This window comes from Lutra lutra, chromosome 16 (genome assembly GCF_902655055.1).
Source record: "Lutra lutra chromosome 16, mLutLut1.2, whole genome shotgun sequence".
Taxonomy (NCBI): domain Eukaryota; kingdom Metazoa; phylum Chordata; class Mammalia; order Carnivora; family Mustelidae; genus Lutra; species Lutra lutra.
The window spans coordinates 41,219,731-41,246,487 of NC_062293.1; the positions used below are offsets into that span (position 1 = coordinate 41,219,731).

The following is a 26,757-nucleotide window of genomic DNA, read 5'->3' on the forward strand; positions in this document are numbered from 1 at the left end:
AAGGCTGCTTTTCATATTTAGGATTAATGCGGTTTGGTCTCCCCGCCGCCACCTTCTCCGTGGTTAGTTCAGTTCCCTTTCCCTGACCCCTCCACTTGTTGGTGGAATATTTACGCTTAACAAGATGGTTCAAGGCGGCTGTGGACTTTAAAGGAGCCAGGGTGGGTCACAGGCTGAATAAAATCAGGCCACCTCAGAAAGCCCCCAAAATGAGGCAGGAGCCTTAGTGAGCATCGCCGCTGGGCAGCTCCCCCAGCCACCAGGGCACTCGTTCTTTCATTGAAGGTGAGCCAGCTCTCATGGACACTCTGCCTTCTCTATGGGGCTCCTACATGGTTAGAGATCTGCCTGGGGAAGGTCTGAGAACTGACGGACCCAGTCATTCCCCGAGATGCTTGGGTGGATTCCTTTTGGGGCAGATGGATCTTGTGAGAGGGGGCCCCACAGCAGACTCTTGAGGACCCGCTGTTTCGTGCATCATTGCCGTGTAGCCAACTACCCCAACCCACAGAGGCTTAAAACAAGACCCTTTTCAGGTCCTGGCGGTCAGCCAGGCTGTTGTCCTTCCCCTGTTGGCTTAGGTGCTGGGATGGCTGGAAGGTCCCCCCCATGGCCTCCCTCCCATGACTGGCACTTAGCTGGAGCTCCTGGGTTGGGACCTCTGTCTACCATGTGGCTGCTTGGGCTTCCTCCTAGCGGGGTCTCCAAAAGGGTGCCCCACATTTCCTTGTCGCTTCATAGTGCTAGAGCTGAGAAGTCCCAGGAGACCGCTTCTGCCACCAGTGATGCATGTTTCCCTCTATTGATCAAAGCAGGCACAGGGCCATCCCAAAGCTGGCGATCTTTGGAGCCTTTACCATCTAAATCAATCACTGACCATGACTTTGAGTATAAGCACTGATTGGCGCTCAGCCCTGGGACTGGATCCACAGATGATGCAGAGATAGGAGGTGGATGGATGTCCTCTGTCTCTACCCCAACCTCAAAAATCAGACTCATCTTGAGGGGTCTCTGATGGGACAGGTTGGACTAGATGGTCTCCCCATCTCCTTCCAGCTCTGCCTGCCTTCAGAGTTGACATTCACAACATTCCTCCCCCTTCACTCTTCCAAACACACTCCCACCCACAACTGCGGGTCAGAGTATGGAGGTCTGGCCCAGACTCAGCCAGGGACCAGCAGATGCCTGGGAGTAGCCTGCTGGACTGGATAAGCTGGGAAAGCCGAGTGGGGGTAGAGGGGCCCAAGGGGCTAAAATGCAGGGGATGAGTGTCTCACTGGCTCCCCTGGGCTTAGCGCCATCCAATACGCTGGAGAAAGTGGGCTCAGACTTCAGTGCTTTGCCCCCTGGGTTTGGGCCTAGTAGGAGGTCTAGCATTTTTTTTTTCTTTTTTTAACCCAGAGACCACATCAATGTCACAGAGCCCAAATCAGAACCCAGTGCTAAGAGCTTGGAGTGAAAGCCAAGGGCCACACCAGGGATGGCGGGGGAGTGAGGGGAAGTTCCTGCAGCCCCAGCCCAGCCATTGGGTTAGTTACTGGAAGGACCGGTTTGAAGCCGGCTCTGGACTTCTGAGACCCAGAGACCATAACCTTGCCCTAGGGGGCTTGCAACATCAGTGACCCTCAGCCCACTGTAAGGTAAGGCCCTGCCAGCATCCTTCCGTACACAAGCTCCCACCTCCGTGCACCTGTTCCCATGGTGCCTTTCACAGCCCCTCAGCGCACGGAGAGCCGCCCCCGGCTCCAGGGCTTGGCACGTGTCCTCCTTTCTCCCTGAAGCCTTTCCAGCCTGAAGTGACGCCTCCCTGTTCTGAGCAACCCACTCCTCAGGCCAATCAGTGGAGTCCCGCTTTGGGATGACTCTTCCCCTTACCAGCTGCCTGGGTGTGAACCCTGGGTGACCACCTGTGGCAACTTAGGTCACCTGTGATGGCTCAATTTCCTCATCTGTAAAATGGGGATAACACTACGGCTCACCTCGCGGTGGCTGGGAGGCTTACAGGACCCAGTGCGCACCGGTCCGGTCACTCAGCAAGCCGTAAGTACAAGGAAGCCAACAAGAACTACTTCGCTGTTGACTCCTACGCGCACGGCGTCAGGCACAGGGGAGGGATGACGCCAAATCCGACTTCCCCAGGGCTGGAAAATCAGAGCGCCGCCGCCTGCGAGCGGGCCGGACCCAAGGAGAACCCGCCTCCTCCTGCAGCGAGCGCCCCCTGCTGGCCACAGGTCGCGGGCTGCCGTCGCTCCTGCGGCCCCGGGGACCCCGGGCGGGTGTGAAAGCGAGGCGCTGCGGGAGTAGCTTTGCCCACCTTTGCACGTAGCTTAGTCATTTTCCCGAGACAGGTTGGCTGGAGGAGGCCCTCCTGGCAAGGCTGTGAGAAGCCTGGCTCCCTTGCCCAAACGACCACTGACATCTGGCAATTCCAAGCGCTCAGCAAACAAACAATAACCGAGGTCTTCTTACCAGTGTCCAGGCCGCCTTCACCTAGCTCTTCCGCCCTCAGGCTGCTGCCTAGTCCCGCCGCCACCCTCTGAAACTGGGCTCTGAGCCGGCCACTCACTGGCTTAAGATCCTTTGGCTCTTCCGCTTTCCCCAACGGCTAGGCCTCTTTACCTGATGGGTTCCCTCCCCTTCTCCTCCCCAGTTTCCCTCACCTGGTCTCCTCCTCCTGGCCTCAATTGACCCCTCAAATGATCTGTGGGGGATTACACACCAGGGACCCTCACATCTGCCCAAAAGCTAGAATCACCTGGGGGGCTATGGAAAAACCTTAGTGTCCAGCCCACCGCTTACCACCTGAATCCAACCCGCTGGGCTGGGGCCTATGTCCGTGGGGTTCCCCCCCCGCCCCAGGTTATTCAAATACGCAGGCAGGGTTGAGAGCCTCCCCTTCTCACACGCTGGAGGCACCCTGCGTATGGGGATGAGGGCAGAGCTGTTTTGCTCAGGGTCAGAGCTCCACACCTAGCCCTATGCCGTGTATCTGTTAGGTGCTGATGAAACAATTGTTTCATGGATGAACGAGATTCACTCTTGGCAGGCCAGGCTCTGTATTGCCTCACCAGTCCCACCTCCCAGCTCAAAGGACTGTGCTCTCTACTTGCCTCTCCCCCATGTGGTTCCTGGGTCCTACAGTCTTCCAGGGCTCCTCTGTAATACCCCTTCCTCTGGGAAGCTGTCCCTGATCCCCAGCTGACCTCAATGCCCTTGCCCTGTTCCTGCAGCCCCACCCCCAGACCTTTCCCACCTGCAGCTCATCACCTGGGAGTCAGCTGTGACTCCCCTTCTCCCAGGACGATGTAAGTCCCTGCTGTCTTTTCTGTACCTACCCCTAGTGCCTAAATTGGTTGGCTGAGTGATTTCAGACCCAGATATTTTTTATCTCTTCAGGAGACTTTGCCTGGGCCCAGACCAGTCTCAACAGTTCTAAAGGGGGTACCTGGGAGGCTCAGATGGTTGGGCCTCTGCCTTTGGCTCAGGTCATGATCCTGGGGTCCTGGGATTGAGCCCCATGTCCTGGAGCTCCCTGCTCAGCAGGGAGTCTGCTTCTCCCTCTCCCTTTGCACTTCCCCCTTGCTCTGCTCTCTCTCTCTCTCAAATAAATAAAATCTTTAAAAAAAATTTTTTTTAAAGGCTCTAAATGTGAGGGCCTAGTGAGTTTGGGATCCGACAGTGCGCCCTTTGCAGGAACTGTGTGACCTCCAGGGGGCGTAGGGATGATGTGGTGCAAAGTAGCCAAGACTTAAGAATGGTTCTCCAGGACAGGCAAGCAGAAAATGCACTTGTACCCACAGCAGGGCCTGCTCCCGCCTCTCTCCAGGATAGTAAATGGAGTTGAATTGTGTCCGCCTAAAAGATGTGGAAGTCCTAAGCCCTGGTACCTGTGAATGTAGCCTTATTAGGAAATCGGGTGTTTGCAGATACAAGTGCATCCTGGGTTAGGGTGGAGCCTAATCCAACGTCTGGGATCTTTGTAACAACACAGATACGCAGAGGGAAGATGGTTGTGTGAAGACAGATGCTCAAGGGGGCTAACAGCTTCTGCAAAGGCCAGAGGTTGCTTCTGGATAGCTGGGTAGGATGGGGAAGGCAGAAGCTGTCTCAAAAAAAGGAGTGGCAAACTAAGAAGGAATCGATTTCTCGGGGTACCTGAGTGGCTCAGTGGTTAAGCATCTGCCTTCAGCTCAGGTCGTGATCCCAGGGTCCTGGGATTGAGCCCCGCATCGGGCTCCCTGCTGAGCAGGGAGACTGCTTCTTCCTCTCCCACTCCCCTTACTCGTATTCCCTCTCTGGCTCTCTCTGGCTCTCTCTGTCTCTGTGTAAAAATAAATAAATAAATAAATAAAATCTTAAAAAAAAAAAAATCGATTTCTGAAAGTGAGCACAAGGCAAACAAATGCTCAGGAATTGGAGACACCTGCCTGGCAGAGAAAGGTCCTGGAAAGGTTTGAGAATAGGGTCGCCACATAAAACACAAGATGCCCGGTTACATGTGAATTTCCGATATGCAATGGGTAATTTTTAAGTATTGCATGGGACATATTTAAACTGAAAAATTATCTGCAATTCACATTTAATTGGACACCCTGTATTTTTATTTGCAGGATCTGGCCACTAAGGAGGGGAAAAGTCACATTAGGAAGATGGAGGGACCAGAGATCCAGGACAACGAATTCCCAGTGTTGGGAAGGGACTTGCCCATGAGCCCAGGAGGCCATGGAAATCCACCGAGGGGGGAGCTGCCTGCCTCTCAGCTGACCCACCACCCAAGGGCCTGTGTGGGGACACGAAGGGACCTGGTCATGCTTGTCCTGGGGGTCTGGGCCGACAGGGAGAGCAGACTCCTCTCCAGGTGCTGGGCCTGGACCATCTGTGAATCCCCTCCCCACCCCTGGAATCCCAGATTAAGAGTAAGGGGCAGACTAAAGGCAGAAAGCTGGGGGTCTGGGCCTCTCTACCTCTCTACATCAATGCTCCTGAGCTTAGTAGGACTAGTGCTGTCAGGTCAGTCTGAAACCAGGTTTGAGGGAAGGACTTGGGCCCGTGACCCAGGGGAGTCACAGTTGCGGACATGGAGGAAGATGGCCCTGGAGACTCATTAGAGTGACTAGAGCAAGGTGAGGCCCCCCAGCAGGCCCTTGCTGGGAAAGGGGACGTGGTTGCGGTGAAGATAAGCTCTGGGGATGGACATGCTGGTGTTACCAGGGCCTCTGGGATCCCCATCTCCTCTCCTAGGGACAGTGGGCCAAAATGAGGGTCTGTGGGGTGACCCCCTGCTCCTGGAGGACAGCACTAGCCACCCTGGGATGCTGGATAGGGCCTGCTCTTCCTAAGAAGCTGGTGTGTGCCCAGGAGCCCTGGAACCAGGTCTCCCCTCTTCCGCCCTCCCTCCCTCCCCCAACCACAGAAACACACCATCAAGTCAGGCAGGAAAAGCAAACTGTTTATTTACACCTTGGTCTGTACATTAGAGTTCCTGAAGGAGACTGCCTCTGAGAGCCTGCTCCTTTTTGGCTAGAAGCAGGTAGTGGGCAGAGAGCTCGAGGCCCCCGGCGGGCGGGGGGGGGGGGAAGCTTTGGGCCTTCCCCCTCCCCCTTCCCCTGGGAGTGGATATCTTGCCCCAGAGCCAGAGCTAAGCCTGCTTCCAGATGGAGGCTCCTGGGGTGAGACTCAGGGAGAATCCCATAGAGTCAAAGCTTGTCTAACCAACCCTTGGGCACGAGGCCACATGTGCACCTTATCCAGTCTGGGCCCCAGGAACCTAGCCAAGAGAGCAGGAAGAGCTGGGATGGAGGGAGCTGGCAGGCCGAGAGCGAGACCTCAACAAGGTCCCCCCCGGCAGTGCAGCCAGCAGCCCGGCAGTGGGGGAATTAATGGCACTCGGGTCTGAGCACCTTGGGCAGAGGAGGAAGAGCTCGGCTGTTGTTAGTGACCGGCCAGAGCAGCAGCCAGACACCTCTTCTTTCTGCCCACTTGGAGTCCAAGGCTGTTCGAGACATCAGGCAGCCGTGATCCTGAAGGCGGCTGAATGCCAAGCACTGGGAGCCCCCCTGTGGGAGTTTCCCAGCCCCGGGGCCAGGGACACTGCTGCAGACCCGCAGACCCGCAGAGAGGAAGGGGCGCCCTGCTTTCTAGAAGTATTGACACCAATACAGGAAGAAGTTTGGGGGAGAAGGTGTGTTACACAAAGTTACCCTTTTCTGGTGTGCAAGGCTTCTAAACTAGTGGTGGGCCACACGGGGGTGCCAGGGGTGGAGGCGTTAAGTGGGTCCAAGCCCTGGAAGCTAAGACCATAATGAAAAGAGTTCTGTACAAAGTTACCGAGTCTGCAAGGTGGAGCGAGCAGAGGGGAAGGCTGAGCCTCTCGGAGTGGATCAGTGTGAGGGGGGCGGGGGGGGGGCTGGCCCAGGAGCACTCTGGGCGCCGTGGAGGCACTATGTACACATTTACAGAGCTTGGGAAGGACCAGAGGAAAAGAGAGGATGTAGAAAAGGGGCAGTGGGGACATGGAAACTCCTGTACAGTGGCGACAGGGAAGAAAAAAGGCACAAGGACGACGACCCCAAACCATGCAGACAAAACAAGGTCTGTGCAGCACAGCAAAGCAGTGGGGCCTGGCAGGAGGTGAGGTTCCCCCTCCACAGGGGCCCGGCAGGAGGCACAGTCTCCCCCAGGTAGCAGCCTGCATGGGCGGCCATGGCCCTGCCATTCTCAGCCACCCTCGGCTCACGGCAGATAGCCCTCCCCCTACAGTCCCGGGGAGAGAGGAGGAGCCTAAAAGATCAGAGTGACCTATGACATCACACTTCACCAGGGTCTATGCTTTTAGAAGCCTTTCCAGAAGGCGGCTGATTTTCTTGGGTAGGCAGCAGAGTGTGGCAGAAGGGCCTTAGAGCTGTTCTGCCACGAGGCTAGGGCAGGCCCAGAAGGTCCCTAAGGTCAGCGCGTCAAGGGAAGGAACCTGAAGTCACATGGGGGGTATGTGGCCCCTCTGGCTTACAGCCCCCTCAGCAGGCACGGCTGGTGGGGGGGATGCCAGCACTGAAGTCCTCAACCTAAAACCCTCCCCAGTGTTTTCAGAGTCACTGTGGACCTGCCAGGCAAATAGTCATTTCCTTGGCATGGTGACCATCCCCAAACTTCCCTGGCTTTTGGGTTTAAATTTGCTACTGCTTTGAACACACAGAGCCACAGAGCACAAAAAGTGGCTTAATTCCTCACTGAGCCACCAGGCCCCACTGGCCCCTGCAGGTTTCTGCTGGTTATGAAGCCCCTTATTGGAACGGAAGCATCTACACCCCCTGACTGCCAGACCTGATGGGGTCAGGAACCAGACTTGCCAGCAGATGAGGGCCCCAGAGCCTCCAGAACATAAGCCGGGATGCTGGTTTGGTTACTAACAGTGGAAGAGCTGGGGGGACGCTCGTCCACCCAGCCTGAAAACGGATCAGAGATAAACCCCACAAAGCCAGCAAGCATCCCCTCCTGCTAGGCTGTGCAAGTAGAGGACTGTTTCTGGGGCTGTCGTCATGGGTACAGCCCTTCCTGACCCCTGACTCCAGAATGGGCCCATGCGCGATTCCATAGGCACCAGGGAGAGACCTGCCCACTCAGGTTTGCTTACCCCCAGGCTGCGGAAAACAGCTGGATACGCCAGTTCCTGAAGGCATCTGGCCTCCCATGCTGGGGTGAGGGATCTGCTCACTTCTCACCACCCATCAAAGCCACCACCGACACCCCCACCATTAAGGTAGCATCTGGATTAACAAACCCTGCAGCCAGTTCCACCCCTTTTCTCCACCCGACAAGGAACATTCTAGTCTCCACCTTGGGTTACACATCAGCATGGCCTGGGGAGCTCTTTAAATATCTGGATGCCTGGGCCACACCCACGCCAATTAAATTGGAATCTTGGGGTGGGGTGGTGGCCGGTTCAGGCCAGTCAGCAGAATTTCGAAAATCTTCCCAGGTTATCCCACTGCGCAGCCCAAGCTGAAAACCACTGTTTCCGGTCCAAGTGCTTTGGGAGGTTCTTGGGCTCTGTTTTTGTAGTAAGTGAGAAAAAAAGTCAAAATAAAGGAATTTCCCTCTGACAATTCTCAAAGAATCTTCAAGCTTAAAATAATATGTCTAACTTGGCCAATTCAAATTTTAAAAATATGTACTTTTTTTTTTTTTTTTTTTTACTAGAACTTTATAAAGCTCACTCACTGATTCTGCAAATTGTTTGGCTTCCCGTTGAATTAAGGATAGTCAAGTGCCGTGTAAAATGTGGGTCTGTTGCAGGACCCCCTCTGGGTGCCCCCGAAACACCTCACAACTTCGGAAGAGTTACTACTAATCCCTACTTGGTAGAGTTGCCTGGTTTAGCAAAAACAAACAAACAAAAACAAATCACACCTCGGGGACTCAGTTAAGTTATAATCGTCTGGGGAGTTCTTTAAACATTCCAACAGCCCCAGGCCACACTCCACACCAATGACACTGAACCTCTGGGAGTTCGGCCCAGGTTATCAGAATTTTTAAAATCTCTCCATTTCAGACGTGTCCCAAGTACTGCGTGGAACAGAACAACTCCTGGGAGGTCTGTTCTGTTCGCCTGTAATGCACACCAAGTGGGGCATTGTGGGTACTACCTGGCAGCTGCGGCAGACCTCCCAACTAGACAACAGACAAAGGAGGGGGGCAGCCCAGGAAGGGGGCGGGGTCTGCCGCACCTGCTCCCAGAGTTAGTACCTCTGGGTACCCTCGCTGGGGGCCGTGGGCTGGGACACCGGGGCATGGGCCTCCCGTGGACTAGCTCTCACTCGCGGAAGAGCACTTACAAACACCAACTGGAATGACAGCCTAGGTTTCATAAGACAACTTCGGCTGAAGAAGGTTGGATGGGTGACGCCTGGGTGAAGATGTGGAGTTTCGCCTCACTTTAAAGTCAGCCCTCTTCCAGAGACCCCAAGGCCAGCACCAGGACGGTCCCTAGGGGCCTTTCAGACTCAGGCTTCCTTAGGAAGGCCACTGCCAAAGCGCCCCCTTCAGGAAGGGGGCAGCAAAACATTGCAAGTTGATGGCTTTCCACCCCCTTTTCCAAAAGCAGAAATTCCCATCCCCATAGTGACTGCATAATCCAGGCCTCTGGGGCCTTCTCTGGAATTCCATATCAGTGCAGCTAAAGGGCACAGAAAGTTTTACATATAAAATGCTCATCCCTGGGGCGAATCCTGCATGCACCAGGACCTTGATGCGGCTGACCGCCCTAGGACTCCTTCCAGTGGAAAATCCAGACTAAAGCCAAGTCATGATACGTCTTCTTTCCTTTCCTTTAGTTGGGGGCCATTCCTGCCTCTTAGCAAATTCTCAAGAGACCTACTCCTGCTTTCTACTGCTGCTGCTGCTTCTAGGACCCGAGGAGGTGCCCAAGGACACCAGTGTCCTACGGGCTTGAGACACTCTCAGAACACTGAATGCCCTAGTTTTCTTGGGGTGAGTGACCCCAAAGTCCTGAATCAGACCAACGCAGCCCCATTATCTGTGGCGTGAAACAAAGCCCACACATGGGCTTAGAGAGAAACCACGCGATCCAACAGCAGCAGAAGCTGACCGGCACGGAGTAAAGACCGGTCCTGCCTTTGTGAACAGGAAACATTCATCCCCCAGTCCCCAAGCCCCTCTCCACCCTCTACTGTCCTCTCTTCTCTGAAAACACCCCTCAAGGCCTCTCCCCAACATGCCCAGACCTTCCTTTTTCCACCAGAATTGCTGAAGACAACAAGAAACTGCAGGGGAAAATTAAGACCATACATATTTATACATACTCGGATTAAGGAAACGAATCACAAGCCATGTACCACTGAGACAAATGGGAAAACTCAAAGTACCCTATGTACTCCCAGCTGCCCAAGACCAAAGATCGCATTAAAAATCCAGAGGGTACCTTTCCCCCACGTGCCACTGAGGATGGAAGGTTAAGGTTTCCATGCAACGTCCAACTGTGTCTCTCACCAGCACACCTCGCAGGGCTGAGAACGGAATGCAAGAGTGTTTCTAAAAGCTGGGACCCGGGGTCGGGGGTGGGGGACACCCAGCTGTGCCAAGCCCAGAGCTCAGAATCCCCAGGCCTTGTGGAGACCAGGGAGCTGGGCAGCAAGGAAGGTCCACTCCCCGCCCACCGATGCCATGGAAACAGTCCCTCCCGTGCTTCGCTTTTCCTAGGATGCAGCAGCAGGAAGGAAACGAACAGGGGTGTGAGCGTGCTCCTCCCTGAAAAGCAGGTCTCTGGATGGCCCATGCCAACATGTACTGTAGACCCCCCTGGTGTCCCCCGGCTCCTTCCTTTGAATCCCTTCATTGTACACCCAAGTTAAATGCTGCTTATTTTTCACGGTCTTAAAAACAAAAAAAGAAAGAGGTAGGTAAGTGGGGATGGGGAGGTATACGGGGAACTCTAAAAATACCAAGAACTCTTGGAATGAAGGTCGCCCCACGCTACCTGGGCCTCTGCAGGCCTGAGTCCTTTGGACACACAGTGCCCAAGGATCGTGGGGGCTGCCAGCTGGGGAGGGGGCTCTGGGAGGGCCTGAGCACCTAGGCTTCAAAGGTGGTCAAAGGTTGGGGAGGATGTAGTCGTCGGGCATTCGAGTTCCTGAAAAAGATCAGACATCGGCTCCCACTCCCAGAGGGAACGGGGACTGGTGTGAAAGAGCTTGTCTCACTAGAGCATGTTTTAATCCTCCTCCCCAGAGGTAGAATCATTTTTGTCCAGTATCTGAGACGCCATCTTCCAGTTCTTGTTATTACAGTAACTCCCGATCGCAGACCTTGCCCCTCCCACATCCTGGACCCTCTGCCCCTGCAGACAGGCCACAGAATGAAGGGACAGGAAGGGCACAGATGTCACACCCACGGCCCCACGCTCACCCCTTGCTGTGTGCACGGCTTCCCCCACATACACACCAGTACACATGACGTGGTGGCCGGAGATACATTTACAGTGTGTGTGTGTGTGTGTGTGTGTGTGTGTTTGTGTGTGTGTGTGTGTGTGCGCACGCGTGCGCGAGTGCGTGTGTGGCCCGGCTTGGGCTGCATCCCCAAGCAGGGTCTGCCCCTTGGTCCCAGGGTCCGGGGGTCTGAGTCCCCAAGGCTGCTCTGCAGCCAGCCCTTGTCTCAGTGTTTGATCTCAAGGATGGAGGGGTTGTGGTCCAGGATGGCGAGGATTATCTTGTCCATGTACTGCCTCAGCCGGAAGTTGATCTCCTCCTGCTCCTTCAGGGCTTCCATGAGCTGGAGGGAATGGGAGATGTAGGTCAGAGGCCAGGCCCGGGCTCTGGTGCAGAGGTAGCTGATTGTCAGCTCACATGCGAGCCAGTGCCCGACAACCAAGGGGCTCAGGAGACCCTGGGCAAGGCAGGCCCCAGGACCAACCTTGGCACTCAGCCGCTGGAACCAGCTAAAGCAGCAGCCGCTCACACCTGAGGAGTGTGAGCTGTGCACCTGCCCAGGCCCCAACCCCAGGTGGTCTGTGGAGGGACCCAAGTGGGACAGGCTGAGGACACTGGCCAAAGACATTTATGATCAAGAACGACATCCCAAGTCCCAGGGCCCTAAGACTCCTACGGCTTCTGGCTGTTTCCTCTACCTGGAATGGCCCTGTCACCACCCCAGCCCCGCCTGTGTGGGTCCATTCCTGATGTGTCCTTTAGGAGAAAATGTTGGTTCTGCCTCCAGGCGGGAGCCCCCCGAGACTAGGGATGGGCTCTTAGCTCTGTGTCCTAAGCACGGGGTTAGGTGGTTTAGGGACTTCTTCCAATTGATGTTAAAATGTAACCAGGGCAATCTGGAGGCCTGGGCCTTTGTAACCACACCCTAGTAGGGCAGAAAGGATGGACTTCGGTTCTGGAGACCTGGGTCCTTCACTCCCAGGCTGGGTGATCTTGTGTCCTGGTTCCCCAATCTGCATCATGGAAGCACCCAGAAAGCCTTCCAGTTGTCAGAAGATACAGACAGGCAGCTGCTCAGGAAAGGCCAGGGTCCTTCCCCTCTTGGCTTGAGGGAGAGGAATTCTAGCCTCTCCACACTACCTGCTGATGGAAGCAAGTCTGCTGATCCACGGCATGCTTCTGGTGGAGCAAAGACTCAAACTCCACTCTGTTCCCAAACCCCGGCTTCTCCCAGCACGTGCAGGACACCAGAACTGACACAGCTCCACCTACAGGCTCTGGGCTGCTTTTCCTGCTCGGGATGGCCTGGGGCTTATCATCACAGCACACAGGAATGGGAGAGGACTCACAGAGGAGGGGCCGAGGCGCCAAAGGAAGAAGGAACGGGCACATTACCTCATCACGAGAGGCTGTGTCTATTTCTGCAGCCAGAGACTGGGCTTTGGTCTGGGTGGCAAAGAGGTTCTTTGCTTCATAGAGGCTGAGGCTCAAGATCTGTCCATTCAAGTCATCATTCTGATCCCGCAGCTTATGATTCTCCTGTGCAGGAGGACAAAGGCAACATCAACTCCCAGAAGCATCCAGAACCCGCCAGAACCCATTTCTTGGCACTCACTGTCTCCAGACTGCTACCAGTACCCTCTCCTTGTGTGTGTCATGGCCAGCTCAAGAAGCCTATACATGATGCGGCCTCTGCCAGGCTTAGGGTGGAGGTCTGGATCTTGGGAGGTCATAGGGTCCTGAGGAGGAGTTACAGGCTTGCTCAGGGGAACTACATTTCCAGACAGGGGCAGGGCTCCTGTCTACGCTTCCTCCCTGGGGGAGGATGAGCCAGAAGAGGAGCTCCTGATGCCCCACGTGGGGACATGGCCCACCGGGTGGCTCCTTTTCCAACAGCGGCCCTCTGTAAAGAGTGAGGCTCTGGGGTCTCTGGGCCAGCAGGCCGGATCTAGGCTCCTTCCGTACGTAGCTAGGTTCAGGAATCCTGCTCCGGGAGAACTCTTTCCAGGGGCACCTTTCCTCCTGAGTGCAGGTGGCCCCACCGTGCCCTGCCCAGACCCCATGGGCCGACACCACATGCTAGCGTTTGCCCAAAGTCTCCTAAGTGCTCACACCTGGGACTTTGGACATCCTGTCATGAACGAGGAAGGGCTGGGGTTTTAGGATTGCTGTGGGGTGCAGGAAAGGCCGATTCAGGGGTGTAACTTAGAGCAGTTCCCTACCCCCAGGGTCAGGCTGCGGAGTGGGGGCTTCACTCACCAGCACGCCCTCGCTTGGTCTCTGCCTCCCACTGATCCCACTTCCCCCAGCTGGTCTCCGATCACGGGACTGCTCCCAGGAGTTATTTGAAATGGAACCCTGGGGGCGCCTGGGTGGCTCAGTGGGTTAAAGCCTCTGCCTTCGGCTCAGGTCATGATCCCAGGGTCCTGGGATCAAGCCCCACATCGGGCTCTCTGCTCAGCAGGGAGCCTGCTTCCTCCTCTCTCTCTCTGCCTGCCTCTCAGCCTACTTGTGATCTGTCTGTCAAATAAATAAATAAATAAATAAATCTTAAAAAAAAAAAAAGAAATGGAACCCTGGGCTCGGGGTCTGCTTCTGGGAGGAGCCAACACAGCAAGACACCAATCCGTAACTGGGTAAAGTCTCACTCTCCCCCCATCACCAAGGAGAGCAGAGCGGTGTCCAAGCAAAGGCCCTGGGGCTTGTAGGAGACGCAGCCGGGAGGGAAGCCGCCTTGCTGAGCAGCAAGTTGGGCCTGAGCAGCCCTGCCAGCCGGGGAAAGGTGGTGCTGCAGCTCTCGGCCCCTCTGGGGAGACCCAGCCCGTGGGGATGGAAGGCTGCCTGGCGCCCACCTGCTTGAGCCGCTTGACCTCATGCTCCAGCTCCACCTCGCGGGCCCTGGCGCTGAACTCGCCCAGGCCGGAGGACGAGCTGCGACCCCTGCCCGGTCGCTCACAGTCCAGCTTGTACATCTGCAGGTGCTCCAGCTCCTTCCGCAAGTCCTCAATGAGCTGTGTGGGAGACAGGCAGGTTGGCGGTGGCGGGGCCGGTGGGAGCGAGCCCTGGCGTTCCCCACCGCCACCCCCCAACCCCGGCCCGGGACCCACCTCCTGCGTCGCCTCCCGTTCCTTTTGAAACTCTAGGCGGTTCTGCCGCAGCTTGTCCATCATGCGCTTGTACAGGTCAGTCTCATCCTTGAGCCGCAGGCTCGTGTCTTCCAGCCGGTCAGACATGCGCTGCCGCTCCTGGAGTGGGGGGCCGGGGGTGTGTGTGGGGAGGGTGACCGGGTCAGGGCAGAGCAGTCCCAGAGAGGTTCCCTATGCCCTGGGGACTCAGTGGGGATCTGTGTCAGCCGCAGGCACAGAGCCCTTGGAGTCACGGCTTAAAGAAATAGCCAGGGGGTGCCTGGGTGGCTCAGTGGGTTAAGCCTCTGCCTTCAGTTCAGGTCATGATCTCAGGGTCCTGGAATCAAGCCCCACATCCGGCTCTCTGCTCGGCAGGGAGCCTGCTTCTCTCTCTGCCTCTGTCTGCCTGCCTCTCTGCCTATTTGTGATCTCTGTCAAATAAATAAATAGAATCTTAAAAAAAAGAAAGAAAGAAAAAGAAAGAAACAGCCAGGTCCCTTAGGATTCTAGAAACACAGCTGAAAAAATGCCAGGCCTCTGACGTCCTTCAGTGGTGGCAGAAGAAACCTGAATCAGGGTGGCCAAACAGAAGCTAACCTCCTTCTCTCTTTTTTATTGTTTATTACATTCACTCTAAAAAATAAACTTGGAGGGTGCCTGGGTGGCTCAGTGGGTTAAGCCTCTGCCTTGGGCTCAGGTCATGATCTCAGGGTCCTGGGATCGAGCCCCACATCGGGCTCTCTGCTCAGTGGGCCTGCCCGCCCTGCCGGCTCTCTGCCTGCCTCTCTGCCTACTTGTGATCTCTGTCTGTCAAATCAATCGTTCAATCAATCTTAAAAAAAAAAAAACTTGGAAAATCAAAAATATAGAAAGGCAAATTACTATTCATATTTTATTGCCTGTTGTTGCTGTTGTTAGGGCAATTCTGCTAGAATTCCAGAAACTAGCAACTGAAGGCCTTTGTGACCAACATTGCTTCTCTGGGGATTCAGCTCAAGAAGGCGCAGGCACCTGGGTGGCTCAGTTGTTAAGTGTTAAGCATCTGCCTTCAGCTCAGGTCCCAGGGTCCTGGGATCGAGCCCCGCGTCAGGCTCCCTGCTCAGCGGGAAGCCTGCTTCTCCCTCTCCCTCTGCCCCTGCTTGTGTTCCCTCTCTCGCTGTGTCTCTCTGTCATATAAAATAAATAAAATCTTAAAAAGAACAATAAAAGACCCAAGTCTGAGACACCCAGACCTGCCGCTCACCTCGTCCAGCTTCTCCGTCTGTGCCTTGAGCCGGGTCACTGTTGTTCTGAGCTCAGCATTTTCCTCCTCTAGCTGCTGCACCCTGGGGAAAAGAGAGGGGCTTAGAATAGATCGACAATTTGCGGCGATTCCCTGCTGCCTGGACAAGGGAAGGTACCAGGAAGCAACAGAGAGCAAATAAGAGCTTCCTGTCACCCAAGGCAAATGGTAAAGACACTGAATGACCATCCTTATGTTTCTGATAAAAGAAAACACTCATCTGTGAGTAAGAACGCAGGATTCTTTCTGCATGTGTCCTCGGAGCCTGAAACAACACAGGGGATGTTTTTCTGCTAAACAGAGAGAAAGTCCTCCTGTGGCTGGCTGTGGCTGGGCCTTCCTGTTAGAACTCACACTCAGAGAGGAACAGTATTTGCTTGTCTTTCTCCCCCTGGCATTGCCTCCCAGGCTCTTTGCTTGGCCTGCCAGCAGCTGCCTCTGCATACCCACAGACATAGATTCTGACGGTCGTAATCCTCTGTGTCAGTGTTCATGGGGGGCCATGCTAATGGGATTCCACGGGGAGACACAGCCCAGGTACCCAGGTCATAGTAATGACCTGAGAAGGGGGCCCGAAGTTGTTATGTCAATGGCAACGGAACAGGGAGGGGTCATTTCTGCCACTGATCCCTACAGAACATTCCCTCTCCTTTGCACTTGTTCCTTCTTTCCTAGAGCAATGGCTTCCAGGCCTCCATTGCCCTCTGGGCTCCCCAGGGCTCCCTAGGAGCACAGGGGCAGGTGTCCTCCCTGCCAGGGATCCAGGTGGCCTCCAGGGGGCCTCACCGGCCTGACTCATTAGTGAGGGCCACGGGGACCTGACTCACCTGCCTTCAGGTCACTCTGGTGGGCCGGGAGGGAGGGATGAGAGATGGGGAAACAGAGGCCCAGGAAAGGACATGGTAGTCCAAAGTCATGGAGCTAAAGAGTGACCAACCCAGATTCCCAGGTCATTACTCCTCTCTCTCTACCAGCCTCAGCTTCCAGCAGCTATCCCTGCAGCTCAGAAGCCCCGAGGAAACCAGGCCCTGCTTTTCCATTCACCTTGGCCCCTGGGGCCCGGGGTCAATGCACCCAAGTGTTCGGGGTCAGGGAGAATCTGACAGCAGGGGGAGCTCCGAGCCTGGACATCAGACCTAGCCCAGGACAAGGGGAAAGACGTTTTTCCACCTGTTGTCTTGACAGCTTGTGCTGTTTCCAGTTGTACCTGGTGTGAAAGTGGGACTACAAAGGTTCTGTTATGTACTTCCAGGGAAACACGTCCAGGTGCTCAGCTATCAAGAGGAGAACTGTCAGAACAGGGAGCCTCCTTTCAGGCTCTGTGTCTTTCAGGCTGTGTTCCGATCTCCATGATGGGGATAGTGCCTGCCCCAGGCCTGCACAAGGACTGGAGGGCTCGTGGGAGGGCAGAGGGCTCTGGGGAGAGGCCCTGTCCTGTGCGCCAGCCTGCTCCGGGCAGAGGCCCACCTGGTGTTGAGCAGCTCGATCTCCGTGCTCTTCTCCCTCTCCAGCTTGCTGTAGGCCTCTCGGTGCCGCCGCGCCTCCTCCTCCAGGGCCTGCTCGGCCATGGTCTCCTGATCCTTCACCATCTCCTCCAGCTCGTGCACCCTGTGGAGGGGAGGGCAGACTCTGGTCCAGCGCCAGCTCTCATGGCTGCTGTCTTCCCACCCCAACCTTGGCTGTGACTCTGGGAGCCCCTGGCCCCAAGACCCCGGCTCAGTAACAGCCCCACTGTGGGAAGTGGAGGCCTATTTTCCAGGCCTGGGGGTTGGCAGCTTCGCTGACATGACTTTGGGACACCACATCACAGAAGGGGAGGTGGACAGGCCAAGTTCACCACCCAGGGGAGGAGCTGGCGGTTGGTCCAGAGGGGAGCAAGGCTGCACGGGGAAGGTGGCATTCCCAGGCCAGGCATGGGGAATTATGGCAGGCCTCGTCCTGGCTGCATGAAGCAGACCCTGGGACCCCTGCTCCTCTTTCTGCTCTCCTCCTTCCTGGCCACTGCCCTCTGACAAGAAGTCAGCGACTGGCTGCCTTGATTCCAAAAACAGACAAGTCTTTTGATAGTGGCCTTGAGTGTGCCAGACCCAGGATAGGGCTGGGTCCCACCGGCAGCCTAGCTAATGGAGCAGTCTAGCATACATTTCACTGGTAATAGTTCCTCTAGGAGGCTGACCTTCTGGGGTGTCCAGGAGAACCCATCCTTGGACCCTACAAGGTTGAGGACCAGAGCCCCGCTGGGGATCATTTTACCAAGTGTCATGCCATCCTGTGAGGACTACTACACTCTATATGTGCTACCTCGCTGCAGTCACGGTGAGTGGGCCTCCCCGGGGTGGGGTGGGTAGGGGGCAGTGAAGCCCGGGCCCTTCCACCAGCAGCAGGTGCAAGCCCCCAACTCACACCAGCCATCTCCCTCTGCACAGCCTATCCCCAGATGGTTGGGGGGTGGGGATCAGACACTCCTCATTGTCGGTCAGAGAAATAGAGTGGATCCCAACTCCTGCCCACCCCGGGGCTGCACACCTGGGTGTCAAGGTCAAGCTCCAACCCATTTCTGAGTCCCCAGAGACCAGTTCTGGGGTACCTGCAGGGGCAGGGCCACATAGCAAGGGGCTGATGCATCACAAATCTAGAGGGGAGGGACAAGACATGCGGGTGACCTCCCCAGCTTTTCTCAGGGGCCCTCACAACAGAGACCAACAACTGCTCCCGAGTCACAGCCAGAGCCCCCTGAGCAAGCCCCCTGACCCGACCTGTGCACCAGCTGCGTGTTCTCCTGCTTCAGCTTGCTTTTCAGGTCCCCGTTGGTTAGGCTGTCATTCTCCAGTTCGGTCACCTTCTTTTCCAGGAAGCTCACCTGCAAAAGGGAGGCAGTTGTGGGGGAGGAGGAGACCCCTGAGCCCACAGGACGGAGCAGCAGAAACCGTGGCATGGATGGTCAGGCCCCCAGGGGACTGCATATGGAGGGTGGGGAGGGTGTGGGCATATGTGCCCACATTATCAGGGCTGCCTTTCCCCACCTCCTGCAGCGAGGACAGGGTCTCCACCTCCCAGACCCCCAGAGAGCTGTGGGCACCCTCCTCACGACCCCCAGAGAGCACGCACACATGAAGCCCGTCCTCCAGCCTCCCAGGACCCACCTTCTCTGTGATGTCATTGTCACAGGAGTCAATGCTGTCCCGGAACAGGTCCTCAGTGCTGCCATCACTGCTACTGAAGTTGCTGCTATGCATGAGCTGCCTGTGGGAAGGAGGGAGGTGGGCTACAGAGGCCAGCCCTCTGGGGACTGCAGGGGTGAAGGAGGAGCAGGGGGCTGCAAAGGCCACTGTACGGGGTCCTCCTGAGGCCTCCCCCCAAGACTCAATCCCCTCCTTCAAATCGGCTCTGCTGCATCCCTGGGGACCCTGGTTGAGGGCAGAGGGAAGGAGGCCCACACAGACTGGGCAGGGCAGTGGGCCGGGTGGGTCTGCAAACCGAAAACATGTGCCTGGGGAACTCCTGCCGGAAGCAAAACCCAGCTCCCATCCTCCAAGGGCTCCCACTTCCCACTCCCTGCCAGGCAGCAGCCAGCGTCTCTACCAGCAGGCTCTCCTGTCCCAGCCCTGCTCCCGAGCCAGAGCCTGGGTGCTTACCGCCAGCAGCTCCCAAAACCCCAGGCGTGGACCCAGCCCAGTCTGTGGGACGGCATGGATCCTGAGATCCAGAGTGGGATTCTGGAAGTGCCCGGAGGTCAGCTGCGCAGACTCTAACCTGGAGCCACGTGACCAGTTCCAATGGGGCACCTGCTGTCCAATCTCTGTGAGCGGGAGCCCTGGGAGGTGCTGGCCCAGCTGCTGGCCCCCGAGTGTGGAGAGGGCCACCAAGGGCTGGGAAATGGGCTGGGTCTCTCGGGGCATCCCCGATGTGCCCGCCTAAAGCTGAAACAGCCAGGGGCTGGGGAGAGGCCAACTGGTCCAGCGCCAGAAGGCGCAAAGTGTGGGGGCGGGAGGAGTGGGGCCCTTCTTTTTCAGAAGTAGACCTCTTCCAGCCACTTGGCCTGCACTTCTGGGATTCTTCATTCCCCTCTGGGCGCTCAGCTGGCGGCCCCGGCAATAGGAACATAGTTAAGGGAGACAGCATTCAACCCCTCCTCCCAAGGGGGGCCTTACCGTCCGAAGGCTGTGCTAGAGATCTTCCTGTTAGGGCTACAGAGAGAGAGAGAATGTATATATAAAGAGAGGACAGTCATTGAACAGAAGGGGCTCCAGCCCATCGCTTACTATACCTTGCCTGCAAGACCACCGAAGTGCAGTACAGGGCTCTGTCCCACCCCCAGCAGGGAATTCACCCATCAGCTTTGGTCCCAACTAGAAGCACCCCGACCTCCCTGTCACAGAAAAATGCAAGCTCCCCAGGGTCAATCCTCCTCTGACAGTGCTCTCATTGCCCAGACATAGGGGGGCCACCTCGCCTGCGGCTTCCCCTGCTGGGTACCCCCCCACCGCCCCACCTAGTCCTGGCCTCCCATCCCTCGGCTGGCTCCTGGGGCCCCACCTGTTGGCCTTCAGGTTTTTCAGTCGGGCTTCCAGGTCATTCAGCAGGTTGATTTTCTTGCAACACTGAGAGCAGTAAACATCCAGCAATTCGCTGTTGTAGGTGTGGCGCATTTTCCTAGGAGTCTGCCCCGCGCTGAATCAGGAGAGAGAAGGAAATCATGCCCTGCTCTCCAGTCTGCAGCCTCACCCCATCCTCCTGAGCTTGCTTTACCGGATTTCGCTACTGGTGACCCTAGTGTGTGTGCATTTAGGGGCAGAGGAAGTAGAAATACAGCAATAGATCTTCCTTCCCTTAATACTCTGACAAGCCAATGAATGAGAAGCCCATTTCACAGATATGGCAACTGAGAGCTACAGGCAGAGTAAGCAATGACTAGGTATATGTGTCACCAAGAAGAATCCTTCAACCCCAAGGTTCTCCTAGGAAGCAAGACAAAGAAGACCCCCGAGTCTGCAGCCTCCCAGGTGGGTTTATTCTGTTTCCTCCTCAAGATAGGAGGAGGGAGAAGGAACTCTAGATCCCCAACCAGCGTGCAGAGGCAGCACCCCCAAACCCTGGGAGCAGAACCCATGCAGCTTAGGACTCTGCCCTCTGAACACCCCTGGGACGAGGTTGGGTTGGTTCTGCCACTTCTCCTTGTACCCCAAATGCCATTCCAGACCCCGGGGCCACCTGGAAGACACTGAAGATCCCAGGTCCGAGTAGACATTGGTCCTGGTCTCATCATCGGGGCAGGGGCTGCTGGGGGCACAGTCCACGTCGTCCCCCTCCCCATAGTCTTCAAACTGCTCCTCATTGCTGATGAGCGAGGTGGTGGAGTGTGTGGAGAGGTCTGACGTGGTCATGGACGGAGTATGGCCCAGGGACCTGGGTGTCAGAGAAGGCTGGCTGGTAACACAACCCTATTCACAGCCCATGCTGGAGAAACCCACCAGCCTTCTGGGAGGTCAGTCGGCGCCCCAGAGATCGGAAGCCTGATCAAGTTTTTGCTTTTCAACCTGGTAATACACTTGGGGGACTTCATCCTAAGGGAAACACCTCACCACAGAAATGGTTTCTACACAAGAGACGTCCAAACCAGAATAGCAGAACACTGCTTACCACCTAATGGGTTCTCTACACTGAGTCACAATAAATTATCATAACATATACAGTATAAAATGATACACTCTATACTGCTAATATTAGCACATTAAATGAGTAAGTTGCCGTTGCAAAATTAGAATATGGATTAGGAAATTAAACTATCAAATTATAGGTTATCTAACTGTTGAAAGTCTGTAAATAATACTAGCAATAATATGGAAAAATAAGCATGAATTAAAAGTTCCATGTAAAAACTCAAGCTGGAGAAAGTAAAAGGTATTTACAGAATAAGGAAAAGTAGGGCATGGAACTGTTTCCGTGGTCATGGGGCTGGGGGCTGCGTGGTGGGATGAGAACTAGCTCAGTTATTCCCCTCCATTCTCCCGTTCCAACCTTTTTCAGGTTCTGTTTAATTGACCTGGACTCTAATAAGAAATGAAGGTTTTTTTTTAAAGAAATGAAGTTTTAAAAGAAATAACCGCGAGCTACCAGGGGAGGCGCTCCTCCTGATCTATGGAGGCGGCTTCTAGTCCAAAGAAGCCTCGCTGCAAAGAACATGGGTCAGAGACCCTAAGGCTCTCGGGGTGACCCCCTCATGGCCTGTGACTGTGTCGGGGCGGGCTGAGCCCTGTCTACAACCTGAGAAGGAACAGATATTCCCTTTAGTTGTTGTGAGGTCGTGTCTGCGTATCATCACTCCTAAGAGACGGTCTCTCCGACCTACTAGGCTTCCACACTCCAAACCAGACAACCAAGTGGAGTCAGAAGCAGTAATGCTCCCACCCTGCCCTTGAGCGATTCTGGTCTTTCTCCCAGACATTTTACTAAAACTCTTGGCCACCGGCCCCCACCGGGCCAGCCGGCTGCCTCCTGGTGACTGGTCCCAAAAAACTAGGTGAATGACCAAGTAGCAAATGGCTAGCCAGATGGTCAACAGGTCTGTGGTCCCTGACCAGTTGTCCTAGGTGGCTGGTCACAGTACCACTGACAGACTGTTCCCAGGACCCAAAATGGACGAACAACTCCAAAGACCCCCGAGAACAGCCTGACTCCCAGACAGGCCCTGCACTGAGAAAATGTATGTGAAATTGTCTTTTTTTTTTTAAGGTCAAAACTGATGAAGAATTGATGATTTCATATGCTCAACTGATACTGACACCCCCTCCCTGCCCAAGTCTCTGGCTGGCCTCGACTACCACCTTCCAGTAATTGGAGCTCCAGACAGACTCACTTGTCCTCTGGCAGGAACAGGCCCCCGAGACCTCCGTCCTTCTCCTCAGCGACTGACCCCTCCAGGCTCTGGGTGCTCTCCATGGGGCTGTCCATGTCTGACTCGGGGGGGCCCTCGAGTGGAGCCAGTGTCATAGCCTCCTCCTCGTCCTCGGGAAAGAAGCCGGGGTCCCTGGGGAGGAGCTCGCCATCAGCAAAGGTCAGGCCTGGCACCTCGCTGCCCTGGGAAAGACAGAGAGGGACAGAATGAGTGAGACTGGCTCCCTGGGGCCCAGCACACCTCATCAGACCGCAAGGATGTCAGCAGGGCCAGGAACAGCAGAGGGTGGGGGACAGGGAGGCCCAGACCCCAGGACCTTGAGAACAGGAATGCCTGGCAGGTGATCTGTCTGGGACCTCTCACAGTAGCTGCCAGAAGCCCCGGGGACAACCATCTATGGAGAGGGGGCCGGCTACATTGCTGAGGGCACCTGGACAGCCTCGTCAGGGTCCCCATCACGGTCTGCATAAGTAACCAAATGCTTTGTGATGGAGTTAAGGGCAGAGCTGTAAAGAATGGCCCTCAAGAGTGACAACCCCGACCTAACAGAGCTGGAACAGCATGGAATCTGCCCGCCATGATTCCAGGTGTGTCAGGTGACCTCTGTGAAGCGCAGTTCTCCCCCGAAATTGGGAAAGACAATGGGATCTCAGAGGATAACGGTGTCACACAGGAGGATGACCTCAGCGAATGAATCCTGGCCATAAGACGGGGCTTCAGCCTGGGAGAGGCAGTCTGCTGGGGCCCACCCCAGCCATGCTGGGGAGTAAGAACACTGGGCCCTTCGATTCTGAGCTTGGGGGTGGTCCCCGGTGCCCAGCACGGCCCAGCCCAATGTCAGCACGAGACATACTTGCTGGAACCTCACCTTCCAGGTTAAGCGCTCTGGCTTTATTCAGAGCGCTCCTGGTCTGAGAGGCAGCTCTCTACAAACAATTTCTTGGAGCTGCCACCTCCAAGGGGGCCCTGCCTCCCCCTGCTCCCCTCTGAGACGTCAAGCTACTCCCGAGGTTCTCAGGTGTGTTCCCCGGTGATGGCTGGCAGAGCCTTCTGTGACAGGTGCTCCCTGCAGCCCCAGGACTATGAGAGGCGTGACCGAACAGAGCCTGGGCAGAGCCTCCAGGTGCCTGGGATGAGAACAGGATCAGGCACATGTGAGGGAGGTGGTCAGCGACAGGCTTGGCTGGGCCCCCCTAGAAGGGAGGCAGGCAGCCCTCCTGGCGGTCTCTCCTGGCCAAGACTTCCTGGCCTAAGGAGAGATGACAATTAATGAGCTTGGCTCCTGCCTGTGCCCTGACTCAGGCCAAGCATCAGATGGACTAATAAAGTTGGCATCAGGCCGCCAGGGTCCCCTGACTGTGGAGGCCGAGGGGCTGGGTAATTAAAACCACCCCTAGTGTTCACATGGCCCTTTCCACCTCGAGGTCATTCATCCAATCCCACATGGCTCCCAGCCTCATTGGATCTGGGGCCCTAAACAAGGTCCCCTCATCAGCAAGCCTGAAGCTGAGTCCCAGGAGAAACCACCATGTACTAAGCAGTCCCCAAGGTCAGAGACAGAGCTGAGCATTAGCACAGAGTCTGTGGGCTCATGACAATGCTTTAGAACGGGGCTTCTTAACCCCAGTTCACGAATGAAGGTATTCACAAGCTCAGAAGGTAGCCTGCCAGAACTCCAGAGCTCTTCCGGCCAGCAGGCCGAGGGCCCCCACCTCTCCGGCCACCACCGGCTTGGCTCCACTGCAACCCACACGTCACGCATTTTGCATCTTGGGGTGATAACGAGAAGAGTGCACATCAGAGGAGCGTGTTGGTAAGTGTGGAGCCTGGCATTCCCGCCTGCGCCACCTGCTTCCCACTGCGGGCCAGGTGGGGGCCAGGCAGCCCAACGGGGAGAGCGGGGGGCCCCCAGAGGAGCAGTGCCCAGCTCTGTTCCTTCACCTGCGAGCTCTCTGCCTTCTCAGCCATGGCGGCAGCGGGAGCTTAGCGCTTGCGAGGAAGGCCTGCCCCAGGGCTTCCAGGAGTCCATGGCCACTTCTGGTCTTCACAGCCCCAAGAGTTGGGTCTCCTTTTCCCCATGAGTCAGGGGGACTTGCCTGGGGCCCCATGGGAGTTGGTGGCAGGGCAGGACTGGACTGTGGGGTACCAGTGCCTATACTGCTCTCACCAAAGTTCGGTCGTCAGGGGTCCTGGGGCTCTGCTGCCCAGCATACTCCCCGGAGGCAGGCAGGGCCCTGAGTGGGGACCAGCAGCCACGCTCTGCAGGCGTTCGGCCTGGCCTGCCGGTGGCTAATTCATGTTTGTTCCCTTGGACACGGAGATGTAGAGGCCCCGTTTTTTGCCAGGCACTCTGCCCAGAGACACCCAGCTCACGACAGGCAGGTGGGGACCACGGCCCCCTCTCACCGGATGTCCTAGAGCAACATACCCACTCCCAACAGCTGGGCCAAGAGGAAAGAATGGCCTGTCCTCAGCCACAGGCGGGTGGGAGGGGTCAGATGCCCCCACAGGGGTCACTCCCACCCAAAAAGACCACCCCCTTCTCAGGCATAATTTTATCCTCTGACTGAGCAGAGTCCACATGTGCCTGGCCCTTCACAGTCGACAAAGCAGGCGGTCTGTCTCCCACACACACAGCCCCAGCTGGCCCTGACTACAGCGCCAGAGGAGATCCAGGATGCGAACAGGATTCGTAGTCTTCATGGGACACCTGGGAAGATGAGGCTCAGAGTGGGCCGGCACTGCCCTAGGACTTCCTGCCACAGAAGCCAGGCTCTTGACATGTGGAGTCCTGGCCCCTCAGCGTCCCCTCGCTACACACGCACGCACACACGCATGCACGCACGTGTGCACACACATGTACACATGCATGCAGACTCTCAACCTCCAGCCTTTTCTCTTAAAATCAATTACCTCCCCATATTAACACCTTTTCATTCATCCCACTGTGGTTAGCCCAAGGTGAGTTAAAAATTTTAGGACTCCAAAACCCTTTCTAGTAGTTTCCTCCTAAATTCAAATAATATAAAGACAGCTATAAGAAAAGTAACTAGATACCCTGGTTGGTCGAGACAGTCAGTACTGGTTTGGCATTTGTCCTGGACAAAAGCGGTCCCGTCACCCCTGCTCCTCCCTCGGGAATGTCCTGCGTCTGCTCCCATCCCTTTGGGCCCTCTGGAGAAGGGCCTGGTGTAGTACCGGGCCTGGGAGGGGTGCTGCTGGAAGTGGGCACAGCCTGCTCTGATCCCAAACACCTCAGGAAAGGAGGCAAAGCATGGGTGGTAGCTGGAAGGTGCTAGACAGGCCACTAACTACTCATCGGCTTGGAGACTAGGAAGTACGCCATCCTCAAGAGGCTAGGTCTGGGGAATTATCAGAAACCAAGGGTTTCTAGAGAGATCGGAGGCCTGCAGCTGGGAAAACAGGCCCTAACCAACTGCTCTGGAAGGGCAGGTCTGCATCTCCAACGTCCCCCTCCATATCCCCAGCCCGTCTCTGGCTGGGACTAGACGCAGCTGGGCCAGGCTAGAGGTGGGAACCCAGAGGCACATAGGCTGGCCATGGAGGCCCCTCTCCAAGGAGGGCAGTATTTGCCTGCCAGCAGGCTCCAAAGTCACCCCTTCCTCTGTAGGAAGCTGGCATAGGCTGAATTCAATAGCTGGTTAAAAAAAAAATACCCATGGTGGGAGAGGTCATCCCGGCCTCAGAGGGGCCAACAATGCCCTGCCGTCCACACTGCCAGAGGGGGCTACGGCAGGGCCCAGACCTGAGGACTTCATCTGGTCCTCCCCATCCCCCAACCGCCCCAGTGGCAATCCATCTTCAAGTCACGCACACCACTACTCCATTTTCGAGGCAGCTAGGGCATGGACTCCAAGGGACCCCGCTTCCACATTCCCTGTGAGAAGGCAGGCCCTCAAGGAGGTCACCATGGGGACGTCTGCGTCCGAACCCCCAGCAGTTGGCATCACAGGGGGCACATGGCAGGTGAGTGGTGGGTACCTGTGGCCGCAAACTGCGTGGCAGAACGGGGCGCTGGGAAAAGCCCAGCTGCAGTAACCCCGAGGCCTCGGTGCCTGCCTGGCTCATTCACTGGCCACTGTGCAACCCTGGGCAAGCTGTTCAGTCTCTGAGCCTCATCTAAAAACAGGGCTGGAAACAGCCAGCTGACAAGACAGCCATAGAGAACCTACGTAGAACATTGCCCCGTACCTCACAGGTACTGGGAACGTGGCAGAGAAGAGAGGGGGGCAGAACGGTGTTAGCAGCGAGCTCTGGAGGTGGACTGACTGGGTTCAAACCCCAGCTCCACCCCTCAGCTCTGCAACCTTAGGTTTACTGAACTGTTCCATGCCTCAGTTTCCCCATCTGCAGAAGGGAGTTACTGGTCATCAGGAAACGAGTTAGTACACGTGCTAAGCACACAGAGAAGGATCAATAAATCTGAGCTATTATGGTCTTCACTGTGTTGAGAGAAGACAACCAGGGTGTCTCCAGGCCTGATGGCCTCTATCC

The 26,757-nt window shown here is 56.1% G+C and overlaps 1 protein-coding gene across 2 annotated transcripts in view; it reads right to left on the reverse strand.

Moving 5' to 3' along the window:
• Positions 1–5,435: 5,435 nt before the first annotated feature.
• Positions 5,436–26,757, reverse strand: part of RAB11FIP4 (RAB11 family interacting protein 4) — a 117,325-nt gene continuing 96,003 nt past the window's right edge. For both annotated transcript variants that reach the window (XM_047707838.1, XM_047707839.1), the window contains 12 exons: positions 22,204–22,424; positions 20,559–20,753; positions 19,884–20,018; positions 19,499–19,534; positions 18,491–18,590; positions 18,104–18,207; positions 16,815–16,955; positions 15,309–15,390; positions 14,048–14,185; positions 13,793–13,951; positions 12,336–12,479; positions 5,436–11,283 (listed from right to left, as the gene is read on the reverse strand). In XM_047707838.1, the coding sequence (XP_047563794.1) occupies positions 11,167–11,283; positions 12,336–12,479; positions 13,793–13,951; positions 14,048–14,185; positions 15,309–15,390; positions 16,815–16,955; positions 18,104–18,207; positions 18,491–18,590; positions 19,499–19,534; positions 19,884–20,018; positions 20,559–20,753; positions 22,204–22,424 (1,572 nt within the window). In that variant the 3' untranslated portion in view covers positions 5,436–11,166. The remainder of the gene's footprint in view (positions 11,284–12,335; positions 12,480–13,792; positions 13,952–14,047; positions 14,186–15,308; positions 15,391–16,814; positions 16,956–18,103; positions 18,208–18,490; positions 18,591–19,498; positions 19,535–19,883; positions 20,019–20,558; positions 20,754–22,203; positions 22,425–26,757) is intronic.